This window comes from Lepidochelys kempii, chromosome 1 (genome assembly GCF_965140285.1).
Source record: "Lepidochelys kempii isolate rLepKem1 chromosome 1, rLepKem1.hap1, whole genome shotgun sequence".
In the NCBI taxonomy this organism is placed as follows: domain Eukaryota; kingdom Metazoa; phylum Chordata; order Testudines; family Cheloniidae; genus Lepidochelys; species Lepidochelys kempii.
The window spans coordinates 143,832,260-143,848,881 of record NC_136380.1 but is presented as its reverse complement, the minus strand read 5'-3'; the positions used below and the strand labels follow the sequence as shown (position 1 = coordinate 143,848,881).

General features: G+C 41.8%; 1 protein-coding gene across 3 annotated transcripts in view; it reads left to right on the top strand.

Moving 5' to 3' along the window:
* APOO (apolipoprotein O) overlaps window positions 1-16,622 on the top strand; it is a 71,850-nt gene that overhangs the window by 12,824 nt on the left and 42,404 nt on the right. For 2 of the 3 annotated variants that reach the window (XM_073357623.2, XM_073357604.2), the window contains exons 2-4: window positions 2,550-2,660; window positions 6,530-6,649; window positions 15,815-15,869. In XM_073357623.2, the coding sequence (XP_073213724.1) occupies window positions 2,553-2,660; window positions 6,530-6,649; window positions 15,815-15,869 (283 nt within the window). In that variant the 5' untranslated portion in view covers window positions 2,550-2,552. Of the gene's footprint in view, window positions 1-2,142; window positions 2,240-2,549; window positions 2,661-6,529; window positions 6,650-15,814; window positions 15,870-16,622 lie in introns of all 3 variants that reach the window. The other variant, XM_073357613.2, reaches the window with a different exon arrangement.

Sequence of the window (16,622 nt, the reverse complement as noted above, 5' to 3'; positions counted from 1 at the left end):
TCCTCCTCCTCCTCCTCCCCCCACCTTCTCCTTCAAACACTTAAAAATACCTGAAAAATATATGATCCTATGAGCTTGTTCTCACATGATGTCTTGGCACATGAGTAAAAAGCTTTAAGAAGTTTGCTAAGGCTCTATTTGGTTGTTTTTTGAGATGTTAGAGCACAGAAAATATAGTGTGCCAGGTTCACCCCCGTTGTTACACAAGGGGCCAGTTTGCATTCCCCTCCACCTTGCAGAGCAGCTATGCTGAAGGGTGTATTGACTCTTTGGTATAGAGGAACTTTATTTCTCAAGGGGTGGACGGAAGCTTCTCAGGCAGACCTTGCTTGGTATTCAGCACCTTTCCTACCGTGTCTAGCTTCGGCCTCTTCTGGGCTGATACTACATTGACTTAGGGCAATGCCAGCCATCTCTAGACCTCATGGCAAAGCAAGAGTCACATATGGCTTGTTCCACTGCACTCAGTCCTGGTGAGCTGCTTTCTCCTGGGGGCCATGGTTTCTATCACTTTGACATGTTATCTGATATATGGATAATTACAGAGTAGTTGCTGCTGTCATTTTTTTTTATTTATATAAAAAAAAATCTTCAAACTTAAATTGAACTTGGGGGGAGGGATAGCTCAGTGGTTTGAGCATTGGCCTGCTAAACCCAGGGTTTTGAGTTCAATCCCTGAGGGGGCCATTTAGGGATCCGGGGCAAAAATTGGGCATTGGTCCTGCTTTGAGCAGGGGGTTGGACTAAATGACTCCCTAAGGTCCCTTCCAACCCTGATATTCTATGATGGTCCTCAGTTAGCACTCAGTCTCTGACGCGATGGAAGAAATTTGGTTTAAAAACATTTTGGGTGTGTGTGTAATAACTACATATTCTCTACATACTTTGGTACACTTTCTTATCTAAAAATTCAGCCACCAGCTGTGACAGAGCTGAGTGAGGAGCATGCATCTAAGGTATCACACTATTATTAAGGGCTGCTATTCTCACCATTATTAAAACATAAACATTTCACTAGTTTAAGTAAATTGGTGCAACATCACATCTTTAATTATACTGTACCAGTGCAACTTCATGGGTAGACCAGCCCCAAGTTTATTTGTGAAAAGCAATATATGAATGTGAGACTATGGAAGGAGCTTGTATTGCAGGGGTGGCCAACCTGAGTCTGAGAAGGAGCAGAATTTACCAATGTACATTGCCAAAGTGCCACAGTAATACGTCAGCAGCCCCCCCCATTAGCTCCTTCCCCGCACCTCCCACCCACCGGTAGCCCTCCTCACACCTCCCAATCAGCAGTTTCATAGCATGCAGGAGGCTCTGGGGGAGGGCAGAAGGAGCAAGGGCACAGCAGGCTCAGGGGAGGGAGCTGGAAGGAAGGGGTGGAGTGGGGGCAGGGCCAGTGGCAGAGCCAGGGGTTGAGCAGTGAGCACCCCCTGGCACATTGGAAAGTTGGCACCTGGAGCTCCAGCCCTGGAGCCTATGCAAGGAGTCGCATATTAACCTCTGAAGAGCCGCATGTGGCTCCGGAGCCACAGGTTGGCCACCCCTGTTGTATTGGTTAACCTCTTGGTTTGGGCTAGTTGTGGGGACAAATATATCTCTTGGAAAAATATCTTCCTTGCTCCCAGTTTCAATTCACAGTCATCTTGACTGGCTGCATATTCCATTTGTTTCTGTTTTAAACGCCATCACTCTTCGCTGTCTGTTTAAAAGATGCATTGCAGCACATATCCTGGAAATGGGAAAGATCTGCTTTCAAGATGGTAGTCCTGTTATGTATTCAGATACAAAGGCTTTTCAAAAGTAGCATAGTCTTTCCTCCTTACTTGAAGCTGGCAACGTCACCTCTGTTGCTAGTGCTTAATTTGTGCCAGGGCTGAACCCCGGCACCTCTAGGGTGGACAGTTCATAGCCACAGCAGCTCTGAGCTTGCTGCATCAGTTATAAAAGTAAAAAAAATTGCTTGAGCCCTGGCACTCCTCCCCCCCTCCAAACTAAGCACTGTCTGTAGCACTCTTAATTCAAGGATCCTAATGTGAGTGTAGGTAGGAGGTACTTCGGCGTCACAGAGATGGCTGGGATTATGTGTCAGAACTTTCGTATTTTGGCACCTTAGTAGAAGTGGGCTGTCTTTCACAGGTGCTGAGCAGGTTCTACTGAAGGAAATGTGATGACCCCTCCAAATCGCCACTTCAATAAAACTGGGTGAATTATAAATTTAGGAGCACGGCTTCAGGTACTTACAATTCAAAATTTGGCCATAATTTTGTAATTCAAGTGTGTGTGTGGGGAAATCTTATGAGGTGAAAATGCAGGAACTGTACACTCCTAGGTATTGTGTCATGCAACCTCTGGTTTTCTGAGTATTTTGGCTCTTAGTGTGAGCATGTTGCATTCTTTAGTGCCAGTACTCCCTGCCACTGACCACAACTCAGGTTTATATGTGCTGTGCATATAGCTCTGTGTATGGAAAGTATTCAAACATACTTGTCTAACGTGTTTCCAGCTGAGTGCATAAACTGTGTGTAATCGTATATTGTGTTTAGGTAATGTGTCTGGGGGCTGCACCTGCTAGCCTGAGCTTGCTGGCCATCCAAGTATATGCTTCATCCTCGGAGAAGGAAAATCCAAAAAAAGAGTTGCTAAAAACTGATGAGGTAAGACCCTGGCGTTCTAGTTGTATTCATAGTGTTTTGGTGGTGACGGAGTAATGTTAGCAGATTAAGAAGCACATGTCTAACAGAGTAAGATCATTTACTTTGGGAGGGCAAAAATGTTTGCGTGTCTGTCTTCATATTACAAGGAAAAAAGCATTATTAATTTAAACTTGCAATGGAAAAGTCCCCAAGCTCTGTTTTTACTTTTTCTAACTATATGTTTTGAGGCCTGTTTGACGTTTTGAGACTTGCTCATGTACAAAATAGTCTTTTTCCATATCTGAAAACCTCTAATAAAATATTTTTCGTTGAGTAGCTTTCTGTCCTAAGAAAACTGCCAATACTAGTATATCTAATCCACAGGAATGTCTTTATCTTCTGCTTTTTCTCCAGCAGACGCTGTGTGCTGTTCATATGATTTCTGTTGGCTTTCATTTGCAGGCTTATGTAAAGCATCAAAGACAAAAGCCTGTCTAGCTTAAAATACAACTGTATTTAAAATTCACTGTAGAGATGAAACATGGTCCCTGCCCTCTCTGGTTTACAATTCTGCAATGCAACCTACCAGCTTGCAATTCTACATGTGTACAGGGATCCCCAGACTTTGCACTGAAGGATCAGGGCTTAAATATGGACAAAATACAATGAACAACAATGGAAAAAAAAATCAGGGTGAAAAGCAGGGTTACATTAATAACAGCCTATGGGCACTTTAGTTATGCATTCATCTGGATAGCTGTTATTAAAAACATATTTGTTTATACACTAAAGCTGTGTATTGATTGGCCATTACCTCTTTTTTGATCTGAATGGCTAGTCAAAATTTGAGGCCCGGTAAGTTGTTCCAGTTGGAAATAGAAACTGATCATGGAATCTGATATATTCTTTGATGCCATCTTGTTTATTCACAAGGAATGTACAAAAGTGCTGCTTCTCCAAATGCAGGGGGAACAAAACAAACCAGGGGATAGCTTCTTTGCTTACAGCCCCAAGTCTGTTTAGCCAGCACCAGACCCAAAAGATCTCTTTAGGCTTCTCCAAGAGTCACTCTGTGCTTAAACTGGTGCTTGGCTTTCTTGCCCTCTTCAGAGTCTTTTTTTGTTTCTTGTCTCCCCTTCTCTCTCTCAGTCATCCAGCTTGCACTGTTTTCCACGGACACATGTAACTGGTCAGAACAATACCCCGTGGAACCCTCTGTGCACCTGGTGCTAGTTTCTGGGCAGACTTCATTATGCCTTATTTCGAAGTGACCCCTTGTCTCTAACATTTGTCCTAACTGAAGGGTGCATTCACACATCAGTTTCAACAAGGTTTAACCCAGCTCATAACACTATACAGCAAACCTCAGTGTTCCTGAGAAACCATCAGTAGCTCTAATACTTTCAGATGTAACCAAAAGACATACTGGACAGTGTTTATTTTAAAATTAGTTATAGTTGCACAGGCTGTTCTGCTCCAGCCTGGAGTGCGGATCTTTCAAGTAAAGATTTGGCTACTGCCGCATGTTGCATTTACTTAAAAAGAATTATTAGATTGCAAAATGTTCCTAATTTTTTTAATGTCAAAAGTATTTGTCTTTCCTACAACTAAAAATGGCTTTTGAATTGTTGAAATTAAAAGGGCTTAAATAAAAGTAGTTTTGGGGTAAGACTAGGTATGAGAAATATCAACCTAAAAGGGAGCTTACTGGAAAGTATTATGAGGAACTGAATTTAAGATTTAGAATGAAATGACTGTCAAGCTGCTCATGTATTATGTCAGCAAATCTGCAATTCATGTTTCTTATTACTTTAGGAAAATAAGTGTTTTCATACGTTGTTTAAAAAGACTACTAATTACCATATATACTCGTTCATAAGCCGAATTTTTTTAGTAAAAAATGGAAGCATCAGAGAAGGGGGTCGGCTTATGAACGGGTATAGAGCGGGAGAGGTGGGACACAGCTCCCCCCCCCCAACATTCGGGGCAAGGAGAGGCAGCACAGCCAGAAGGGAAGAGGCAGGGCCAGAGTCTCTCCGCTTCTGGCCACGCTGCTCTCCCCCCAGCCTCCAAAGTAGCTGCAGCTCTGGAGCTGGCAGGCTGCGGCCATGCCTCCTGGCCCTACCCGCCAGAGCACGTTGTGGCCTTGCCGCCCGGCCTGCCTGCCGGAGCATGCTGCAGCCACACCATGCAGCCCAACCCACCAGAGCAGGCTGTGGCCGCGCCTCCTGGCCCACCGGAGCATGCTGCAGCCGTGCCACCCGCCATAGCCCACCGGACCATGGTGCGGACTCGCCGCCTGGTCTGGCCTGCCAGAGACATCCTCCCCTGGTCTGCCCCAGCTAAGGTGGGAAGGGATGGGATGGGGAGAGGGTGGGGGTCCCGGGCGAGGGGTAGGGTCACATGGAGGGTGGTCACAGCGATTACTCCCCTGACCCCCAGCTTCTTCCCCTCCCCCCAGATTTCCCCACCAGTTGCTGTCCTGGCATGTCAGGGTAAGCAGCTGGCACTCCGGGACAGTTTGTTTACTTAGGTTTACCGCCGTGCGTGTGGACTCTTGAGGTAAACAAACCGTCTCTGCCCACCAGTGGCTTATCCTGATGGCTTGGGAGCCAAAGTTTGCCGACCCCTGAATTATAGGGTCGGCTTACGAATGGGTCATAAAAAATTTCCATTTTTACTTATCCATCTTGGGGGAGTCGTCTTATAAACGAACCGGCTTATGATGGAATATATACGGTATATTTAAAACAGCTACATGTATTTTCTCCCCTGCAGTCCAATAAACTGGTTGTAAATCTCTGCCAAAACTGCTGTAGCTCATATTTAAGAAAATAAACAAGACACGACAATAGCATGTAAAATAGAATGATATTAAGATATCAGTCTTCAGGTAGTGTGACAAGTTAACATTTTTTTAAAAAGGCTACTATCTAATGGCTCAGGCTGTGGGTCTTTCACGGAGGTCAGGAATTCTGTGACTTCCACAGTGGCTGGTGTGGCTGATCCCATGGCCTTCCAAGCAGTTGGGGTCCCAAGCAACTAGTCCCAAGCAATTGGTCCCAGGTGCTGCCCCGGAGCAATGGTCTGGGAGCAGCGGCACACCGGGCTGCCCCCCCGCCCAGAGGAGGAGCAACATCCACTGGAGCATCCCTTCCTCCCCAGCACCTAAGATTTAGTCATGGGTATTTTTAGTAAAAGTCAAGAACAGATCAGTGGCTGTGACTTTTTGGTTATTGCCATGACCTGTCCGTGACTTTTACTAAAAATACCCATGACTAAATCGTAGCCTTATTAATGACATTAGATGTGTCTTCATTATGTAAATACTACTTCTTTAGATGTCCCACCTATGTCATTCACAACAGTGTTGCTAATGCTGTCCATTACTACTGTAGGTGACAATTGCAACATCCAAGACCATAGTACAATTTTCTGTAAATCTCAAATTCTTTGCTAAGTAAAAAGTCCACCAAACTTAGTTTAAAAACTACTTTAAGTCTTTAATAATGGCTTGGATAAATATAGAAAATGACTGCTCTAAGATCTAGTACGCTTAATACAAATGCTGAGAACCAATATTGCTGGTTAAGTGTAGGAAACACGTCTCACAATTATGTATGTGTTTTTTGGGACCAAATGAGTCTGTTCTGTTTTTAGACCTGTATTGGATTAGCCATCAACTTGTTTGGCTGAACAAAGGAGCAATTAATAATGCTCTCCTCATGATGTGTAATTATTCATTAATTCACATAGAGTTCTCACAGCTTGACTGTATTTTTTATTATGTCTTGTCTTGTGCTAGCCACTGTTGAATTATACAGCTCCTGCTCTGATGACCTTCTTGTACAAGTCTACCTTTTTAACCTCTTGTTTGCAAATATTCACAGCTTTCACTCTACTCTTGTCCAACTCATGAGTCTAAATATGTGGAGGAACCACAAACACAATTGGAAGAGGGGATCTCATATCTGCGGCATTCTGTGGAGCCATATACAGCCTGGTGTCAGGTATAGCCGTTTTATCTTACGGAAGTACTGATATGTTTCCGTAGTTAAGGATGATTGAGGATTTTGCTTGTGACAGGACATTAAAACCTGTCTTGATCTGAATTTGTGAATTGCTTTTTTAAAAAAAGTAGAAGGACATCTCTGAGGGGTCTGAATATTTAAGAATATTTTAGTCATTAGGAAATGTTTCTGGAAAAAGAAATGGTTCTTTTTTTCTGCCATTGTGCATGGTATATTTCACCAAATCTTGTACCCCTTTTTTGGGGAAAAAAACCACACAAAAAAAACTTTAGAATCCTTTCCCCCAAACTTCTAAACTCAACCTTGATCTTCCTTGTCTGAGCTGCAAAAACCTCCCCCCTCCCACCCCAAATCTTAAGGGTTTTTTTTTTTTATTAAACAATTTCTCCTTACCTGAAAAATAGCAGAGTTACTATCAACCCCCAATTCCCCTTTCTTTGTGTAGGTTGTTGCCTTTTGTGGCAGTTAGCAGGAAAAGGGAGGGAGGAAATTAGATTACTGCAATGTACATAATAAATCGTATAATATAGAAATTGTATAACATGCAAAGCATTGTTGTTCTCTGTACGGATCATTTTCACCTAGATTTTCTGTTGTTCTCTCAAGTACAATGAAGTTATATACAATAAAAGTTAAAGGACTGAACAACAATATTAAAAAAGGAGGCCCTTCAGGCTTTTAAAGCTGTGGCACCGGTTGTGTTTTCCTACCAAAAACACAGCTCAAGGAAGGACAAAGGAAATATATTAAGTGTAACTGGTTCCCCACCCCACATGTCTCCCCTGCTACTTCAAACAAAAGAGGAGCAGCAGTCATTATTGCTAAGCATATACCATTCCATTTAGGAGACAAATACATAAAGACCACTCATTCAGACTCTCTTAAAGCAGTACCCAGACGTACCTTGACAAACAAAGAATCCTATGTTAGAAAGGAAGAGACGGATGACAACATAAGTAGAAAGACTCAGACATCTACATCAGACCAATCCCAGAAAGTAAACAAGTAATCAATTGAAGCCAGAGGTAAACGAGGCCTATTACAGGCTGAAAAGGCAGCCAGATTTACAATACAACTCTATCACAAAAAAGCAACAAAAGCAATTGGCTACTTGCTAAGAGGTTTAAAAAATACATAAGATAATAAATGCATGCCTCCAATCTGGAAGAATCCAAATGAACTAGAAACAGGTTTCAAGGACATAAAGACACTTGCAGATTTATATAGGAGACTCTGCATGGGGGCCATCTGTTCCTAAACAAACAAACGCGTCTCATGAAGCTTAATGCAAAGCTACCTGAAACAGATCGGACGAGGAGATTAAACCTGATGAAATTATATAAATTATTGAAGTTACTTGAAAGGGAGAACTCTCAAGGCCCTGAATGGTTTTCCCCCTAGATTTCTGCATATTTTTTAGAGCACAGCTGGCACAACCATTATAAGGGTCTTTTTCCTCTTTCAGTATTTTATTTAAGACCGCCAATGCCGGGTGAGATGCACAAATTGTAGTAATACCAAATTCTGGTAAAGACCTATTCTGTTGCATGTTATCAAGACCCATCTCTTTGATAAATCAAGACACTGAGATCTATTTGAAGCAAATAAACTTGGGGCGGGGGGGAATCTCCATTCCTCTATATAGGCAGTCCAGACCAGTTTTGTGTTAAATAGGCAGTTGACAGACAACATTCAGAGTTCTTGGCATTTTTTTTATCTGAATCAACCAAAGAACTCCACTTTTTATCATTAGATGCTGAAAAAGCTTTTGATAGTGAATTGGCAGTTTCTGAAGGGCACCTTAACCCTGGAGGCATTTGGCTTAGGCCCCAGATTTTGGATGATATTTGTTCTGTACTCATCCCAATGCCGCAACAGGAGTTAATGTACACGTATTGGAAAGATTTCCCCTTTTTAGGTGTGTATGCCAGAGATGTACCTTCCTGGCTCTTCTCTTCGCTATGGTTTTGAAGCTGTTTGCACAGGTAGAAATAATCCAAATGGATGGAATATATAGAGAACCCAGGGAGCATAATCTAACCTTCTATGTAGATCAGGCCAATGGGGGCTGTGGGAAGTGGCGCGGGCCAAGGGATGTGCTGGCTGCCCTTCCTGCAGCCCCCATTGGCATGGAGCGGCGAACTGCGGCCAGTGGGAGCCGCAATCGGCTGAACCTGCGGACGTGGCAGGTAAACAAACCGACCCGGCCCGCCTGGGGCTTTCCCTGAACAAGCAGCGGGCCAGCTTTGAGAACCACAGATGTAGATGATACATTGGCATTTGTGACAAACTCTTCTGAGACATTACCTGATGTGCGAGAGGAGATACTGAAATTGGGTAAAGTTTCAGGTTTTAAGGTAAACTACGATAACTCTGAACTTCTGGATGTTGACATGCACCCTGACCTGAAGGCGGGGATGGGGGAAAAAAGGGGGACGCACATATATGAATGGATGACCACGTCATTAAAATACACAGGAGTACATGTATTTAAAAAAAAAAGGCAGGATCTTTATAACAATTTCAACCCTCTGATTAAGAAATTCAAACAGATTTAGAAATTTGGTCAAACTCTGGAATCTCATAGCTAGGTAAAATTATGTTAATCATAATGAATATCTTTCCTCAAATCAATTTTTTTTCTTACAAATGTTGCCAATAATCATTCCGGGGAAACCTCTTCAAGATTAGCAATCCATGTAAAACAAGTGTATTTGGGGATACAAGAAGATAAGTCAAATAGGCTACCAAGATCTTGGCAAAAGCGGGGAGTGGTGCTTTCAAACATTAAACTGTATTTTTGTGCAAGAAATTTGGATCACTTTCAACCATAATAAATATGTGAGAGAGCAGGTATATTGTTCTACATTCTGACTCTTATGATCCTTGGGATAAAGGAAATCTCTAGGCTAAAACCAACATCCACCCTTTTTTGAGAGCAGCAATAGACTACGGGATAACAAAAAAAAACTAAGCCCTTATCCAGAGCTGAAAACAATGAATTCAACTCTAATAAAATTCTGGGAAGCTACATGTCCTGGGAGCTTATTGATAATATGAGATTTGGTCAGGTATTCAGAGAAGCTACATTCAGATGGTTTGAAGAGCTTCAACAGCTTGCAGAAGAAGTTCTGCGGTATGAATATTTGCAACTGAGAGAGTTTTCAATCCATAATCTTCCAAAAACAATCATAAGCAAAAAAAATTGACAGATTTTGAAAAATTACTCATCGAACCTATGAAACACAAGCGTCTACTTTCCATCTTTAGATGAAGTTATTTTAAGTTGTCACTGTGATACTGGCAGACTGGGTGCTGGCTCTTGCCAAGGTTTTAGACCTCAGCCAAGCACTGACCAGTTCATTGCTGGAAGCCAGTCTGTTTCACCTGTGTTTAGTATGGTTAAGATGGGTATTGGATTTATAACAACGTGTTTAGACATTAACACATGCAACAATTTACAAGCATTTCATAATCTCACTTATAATTTCTTTATCACATAAGATAATATTTAAGTTTTTGGTTTGTAACTAAAAACTGTTTGCTCTAAAACTGTTCCCCCCCCCCCCCCCCCCAGTCAGGAGGGACATCTCCTAACCATCAAGAAGGCCTATCAAAACTAAATGAGCCATTGTGAGACATGACAATATGAAGACTTTAATTGCCCTTTACTTCCAATGAAGAGGCTGCTTGCAAAAGGTCTTGTCCCATCAGCTTGAATTCTGGAAGAAGGAAATAAAAATAGCTGCCTGCTAAGAAATTTTTCATCTCTCTTTTGCTGTTTGAACTTCACTGAGTTAGAGCTACAAAACCAAAGCAGAGATCCCCAGGGTCAACTTGGGTTAGCCCTAAAAGACATTCAGAGCTGACAGATTGCTACATCTCTCACCTTTTAAAACCATGGACTGTAACTCATTTGTGTATATATGCTTGCCTGCTTTGACGTTATAATAACTCTCTCATTTCTTTTCTTAGTTAATAAATCCTTAGATAGCTTACTATAGAAGCTACAGGTGTTGTCTTTGGTGTGAGATCTAAGGTGCAAATTGACCAGGAGTTAGTAACTGGTCCTTTGGTAGAGGGAGTATCCTGAACATTATTGTTTGTTTTGATGTAAAAGTGATTGCCTGTCACTAAATCCAGTTTGTCTGGGTGGCAAGATAGACTGGAATGCCCGAGAGGAGTATCTTTTGACTCCATGGTAATATTGTTATAGTGCTTTAGGAGTTCACACTTGTTACTGGATTGGTGAAATCTAATTATAGAACATACAACCAGTTTGGATTGTCTGCCCTGCTTCTTGGCAGTCTTCCCTGAGTCATGAGCCACTACAGACAACATGATAATTTAAGTAGTCTTGGCAGGATTCATGTGCCACAAGTCAGTTTGTCTTATAGATCATAACCCAGCACTTTTGAAAGTGTAAACTTGATATTGAGAGTTTTTAAAGGTTAACAAATAGTCACAGAACATAAGCACGAGAGAATGATGGCAGAGCTGTGCATCAGGGAGTCTGAGGCAACCCAAGCAGCAGTCAAAGCCAATGAAGAGGCTGAGGAGAGAGCCCACCAAAGATGCATGGCTAATGAACAGTTCGAGAAGTTCCACATCTTTGGTGTGCTAACTAGAAGCTGAGGAGAGGGCACACCAGAAACAGATGGAAGCTTATGTATTACAGCTCAAAGTACTGGAGCACCACAAGGAGCATCCTCAGTCAGTGAGTACACCCCCCTCCCTGCCCATCAGCTCAAGGGAGTGGAGGTGGTCTGCCCTGAAGTTGGCTCTGACGGTTATGAGCCACTCCAAACTGGGTGACATCATCAGAGGAAGACCGCACATTCATAAAAACATGGAACATGGACTTGGGTATGGAAATGAAGAGCAAAGATTGGGAACATACATGGATCAGTGTGTCAGGAACCTGAGGGACCAATGGTACCTAACCTGTCTTAAAATCAAATGCGTCTGTGGTACAGGGATGGGCAAATGCTTGAGAGCATGTAATGAAACGGGTGTCTTCACAGATGATGTCCTGTCAAAAAATTAGGACATTTTTGGATAGAGATTGGGAACTCTACTAAGGAATGCTGGTTGCCAGCTGTCAGATAACTGGCATAATTGTGAAAATTCTGCACTGTCTGAAAGCCATAAAGAACTTTGACCCATCTCTTAACTGCAGCAAGTATCACAGTTGCAAGGTGGTAAAAGAGAAATCAATTAACTGGTTGCAAAAAGTATGGGAAATACTAGTATTGGAAAAGTTGACCCATCAAGTCAGAGTTCTGCAAGAAAGAGAAGAAATATACTCCCCTAAAAACGTGATGGAATGTCTGGGAAAGAATCATCCCCCTCACCAGATAATCTGAGAGACTGAGGACTTTCTTTGAATACTGAGGATGGGAGAAAGTGTTAGACTGCTGTCTTACTCGTTGAGCATTACCCTGTGTGTCAAACTTGCATATGTTTGTTCTTTGTGGAATTGTACAGTTATGAGTGTTTTTATAATTTATTGCATCTAATTTTTTTAAAAAATTTCATACAAAAAGCTTATTAAATTAATTGAAATGCCTTCAAGAACAAATTTAGAAAATTGTTTGAGATCCCAGGTTTGACGGGGGAAAAACCTGTTTGAGAGAGAGATATCAAACAACCCCCACTTCCCAATTTAGAAATACACAGATAAAAGTGAGTGTTCTCTGTCAGAACATGGCCCCAGTCCTCCTCTCTGAGTAGGCACCAGTTCATTACAATAGTATTGAAAAGCTGAATCCCATGTGCTTCTAAACTTCTTTGGTCTGGATAGTGACTGATCATTCTTCCTAGCCCATGTCACTCAAGCATGTGTCAGACACCCTTCTTGGCAATGGGACCCTGCAATCTGGCTGTGTAGACCGCAGAACCAGTGCCACAGCCCTCTGGAGCTCCCTGTTGTTTTAACATGTTCACCAGCTGTCACTGTGCCTCAGTGGGTCACAACTGAAAATACCAGATTCAGGACAAAATGCGAAGAAATAGGGCAAACGCACCCCAAAACTGGTGGTTATTCTTCCATAAGATATACCTAGCCAGCAACAAAAGTAAACTTTGGCTAACAAGAAGTCAGAAATGCAGTCTCCTTAGGTATCCCAGTCCTTGTATCGCTATCCAGACACCAGGCTTAATGATGAGTGGTTATTGAAAACCAATTTAATCAAACAAAGGGGTCTTCTGATCCCAAAGGACCAGGTCAATATATAACTCAGATCTTACCCAATAATCACGCTGTTGCCAATCCTTTAGTATCTAATGTCTAAAGGTTTATTTATAAGAGAAAAGAAAGAGGTGAGAGTTAAAATGGTCAAAGGAATCAAATACATACAATAATTGCAAAGTTCTTGGATCAGGTTTGTAGCAGTGATGGAATAAACTGCTGTCTTAAGTCTCTGGTTGCTTCCAAAAGATTGGAATGTCCTGAGTCCCTTGGTTAGAATGATCCCATTAATATAAGTTCCAGCACACCCCTCAGCCCACACCACTTCCCGCAGCCCCCATTGGCCTGGAGTGGCAAACCGCAGCCGGTGGGAGTTGCGATCAGCCGAACATGTGGATGTGACAGGTAAACAAACTGGCCCGGCCCGCCAGGGGACTTACCCTGCTGGGCCACATGCCGAAGGTTGCCGGTCTCTGCTCTAAGCTATGCCTGTCCCCCTCATGGGTTCTGGGTAGAGTCTCATTCAAAGTCATTGGTCTTCTGGTAGCAAATCTTTGTTTCACTAGGGTACAGCCATTCAATGTCAATGTCCCTTGATTCCTCTGTCACAGCTTGCTAGACAGCCTGTCCACTGAGTTGTCAAATCCCTGTTACAAAATGGATGCACAACAATGCCACGCTAAAGGTGGCAATCAAAATGGAGATTGAAATGCATACCCTTTCCAAAATAAAATGGGTTTTCCAATTTGACACTGAGATAATCCCTGATGTGTCATACCCGTTACTGTGGTATTTGGGCTTCCATGTTAACTGGGATCTGAAAGGCTTTCTGCTTATGGCTGTTTAGATGCAGGGTCTGACCTCTTTAAATTCCTGTGTTCTGTTGGTTGCCTGGAACAACCAGTGTAAACATCATGCTGGGAGTGGAACTTCAGAGAGGTTCCAGAACCTGTCTGGAAGTTCAGTTGGACTGACTGAGAGTATTTACTGTTCTGTACTGTAAAACTCTGTGGTCTGTTAATCTCCTACCCTGCCTTATTTTTGTTTACATAGTAATAATTTGTATAGTATGACACACCTTGAAGTCTTTTAAACTGCGATTTGAGGACTTCACTAGCTCAGACATAAGTTAGGGGTTTGTTACAGGAGTTGGTGGGTGAGATTCCGTGGCCTGCGTTGTGCAGGAGGTCAGACTAGATGATCATAATTGTCCCTTCTGACCTTAAAGTCTATGATTCTATGGTGCGGTATGTATTGCCCACTTCTTCATGACTGATAGCTTTCCTGTCTGCAATATCACCATACTGTGGTGTTTTTAACAGACATAGTTGACACAGTAGGCGACGAAGATTTATGCAAGATTTATGGACTTGATTTAGACTTTGATCTCAAGGAGAGTTTTTCTCCCATTGTGTTACAGAAAGTAGCATTTTGGGGGGGGGCTCTTTCAGATGATATTTAAAAATTGTTTTAATCCCAGAAAAATATGAAAACCACTTTTGAGTAGATTCATATACCATTTTATGCCTTTGATAATTGTTAACTGTTAGAAAAATTGTTTAAAAGGCTACTTTAACTATTCAAAGCTGTAAAACAGAGCATCATACTCTGCATGACAGAAGTTCAGGCTTTTATTAACATGCTATAAAATCTTTAGACCTTGCTCTTTTGTACCAGCTGATAGCATAACCAACTCTGATTTATTTATGCTTAAATCCACCCCGTGTGAACTCTTTCTCCGTGGTAGATTTTGTTTGTTGTTACTGCTGCAAATAAAGAAATAAGAGTCCTAAAGATATTGTTCCCTTCCCCAGTATACTAATTTAGTGCTTTCATTTCCTTGTACCCGAAATTTAGGGTGTAAAATTATTTAAGTGGTATTGCAAGATTGTTCCCTACATCTTAACTCTATGCATGTGTGTATTACTTATTGATTTGTTTACCTCTCTGGTGGTAGTTTTGTGCAGTATCTCCCTGTAAATATTAAGATGTTCTACTTCTGTCAAGGCAGGCTTCAGTGTATTTGTAAGATTAAGTTTCTCAGTAGCTGAAGAATAAGAGCAGTGTGAATTCTTGCTTCATGAGCTGAGTGCTTCCAGTACAGGAGAAGTCTTGAAGTTATTCCTGCAGTTGGGACAACTATCAGTAGCTTCAGCACTGAGCCTCTGGACTAATTCATTTTTTTCATGAATTAAATTGGTGTGCGTGTGTGTTTAACCCTCATACCCTCCAAGAATACTGGTATACCGATTTGTCATAATCTAGTCTGGCGAAAGGGAAAATAGTTGCATACAAAATCAGTAATGTGTCTCCATGGATCACTAGCAATGAGTTACTGTATAGCTATATGGCCGCCTTCTTCTGTGATAACTCATTTATTTTGTAATGCATGGATATGCCAAGATACCTGAGCATGGTGTGGTAGGAGAGCAGCTGCATAATTCCTTAATTTCTGCTCTATGATCAGGAGTTTGGTGTAGTGCTAACTTTTGTCGTCTCTTAATTTTTGAGGCAGTGGACACCATCTTCATTCAGAATTTACAGTTGAAAATATTCCTTGCTGTGTTTAATGTCAAGTGTAAAACTAGGCAAACAGAACTGGGAGTGGAGAAGGGAACGGGAGAAGAGGACAGAAGGGAAGAGGTCTTGGTAGCATGGATAAAATCAGAACTGCACAAATGTACCAGAGAAGTCCCTTTAGTTTTCCGAATACTCTATGCTGACTGTGAGATCGTTCAGTTTTGGCAGAAAACAATGCTTAATTTTGTTTGCTGATTTGATCCTGAATAAAAAGACCTGCAAGCATATTTAACAGTCTCGAACATACAAGGCTGTTGTGCCTGAATTGACATGGAATGTATAAAACTAATGTTGTTGCTCTTCATCAGGTTATTAATCAAGTTACTTCTGTTTTGCTACTGTATATTTAATCATCTTTTTTTTTTTTTTTTAAGGCTCTTTACACTAAAGCTATGCCCAAAGTAGAAAGAACTGTTGAACGTGGTAAAGGTAAATCAGCTTACATTTTTCTTTACTAATAGGTGAGGTGCTTGATGGAGAAAAATTATGATGCATGGCTATGGTTACATGTGCCTTCTCTTAGCTCAAAGCTCCCTTAAGCATTGTTCAGCACATTGTGTGAGTAAAGGAACTTCAAATTTTTCTGCTATTTATGCTATGGATTTATTGGATTTCTTTTGTTGAGCATCATGGTATTATGCTTTTGATAATTAAAAGCATAGTCCTGTGTCTGTCGTAAACAGTGCAAGAGTAAGGCTGGTCTACACCAAAAACTTAAGCAACATAGCTGGGTTGAGCTAGGGGTGTAAAAAAAATTAACAACCCTGAGAGATGTAGTTAAACTGACCAAAGCCACAGTATACACACAGCTAGGTCATTCTTACCCCTTTCTCTCTAGGGGGTGGATTAACTACAGCAGTGGAAAAACCACTTCTGTCTCTGTAGCAAGTGACTACATTATGGCACTATACAGGCAGACCTGCAGCATCCATCGTGTGGACAGGCTCTAAGTAATGGGACCACGTAAAGAACATCCACGGTATCAGTTAAAGGAGCATCTAGGATAATTGGACCAGGCAGGGAACAAGATGCTATCTGTTCATGGGCAGCCAATGCAAATCACTCTGTGAAAATAGTAGAATCTACAGAGAGCTTTATTTGGCCTTACCTGTGTCATTCAAGATTAGCTGGCCAAAATCTGACCTCTCCAATCTCACTATGGGGTTGCCTGGGTTGGTGGGA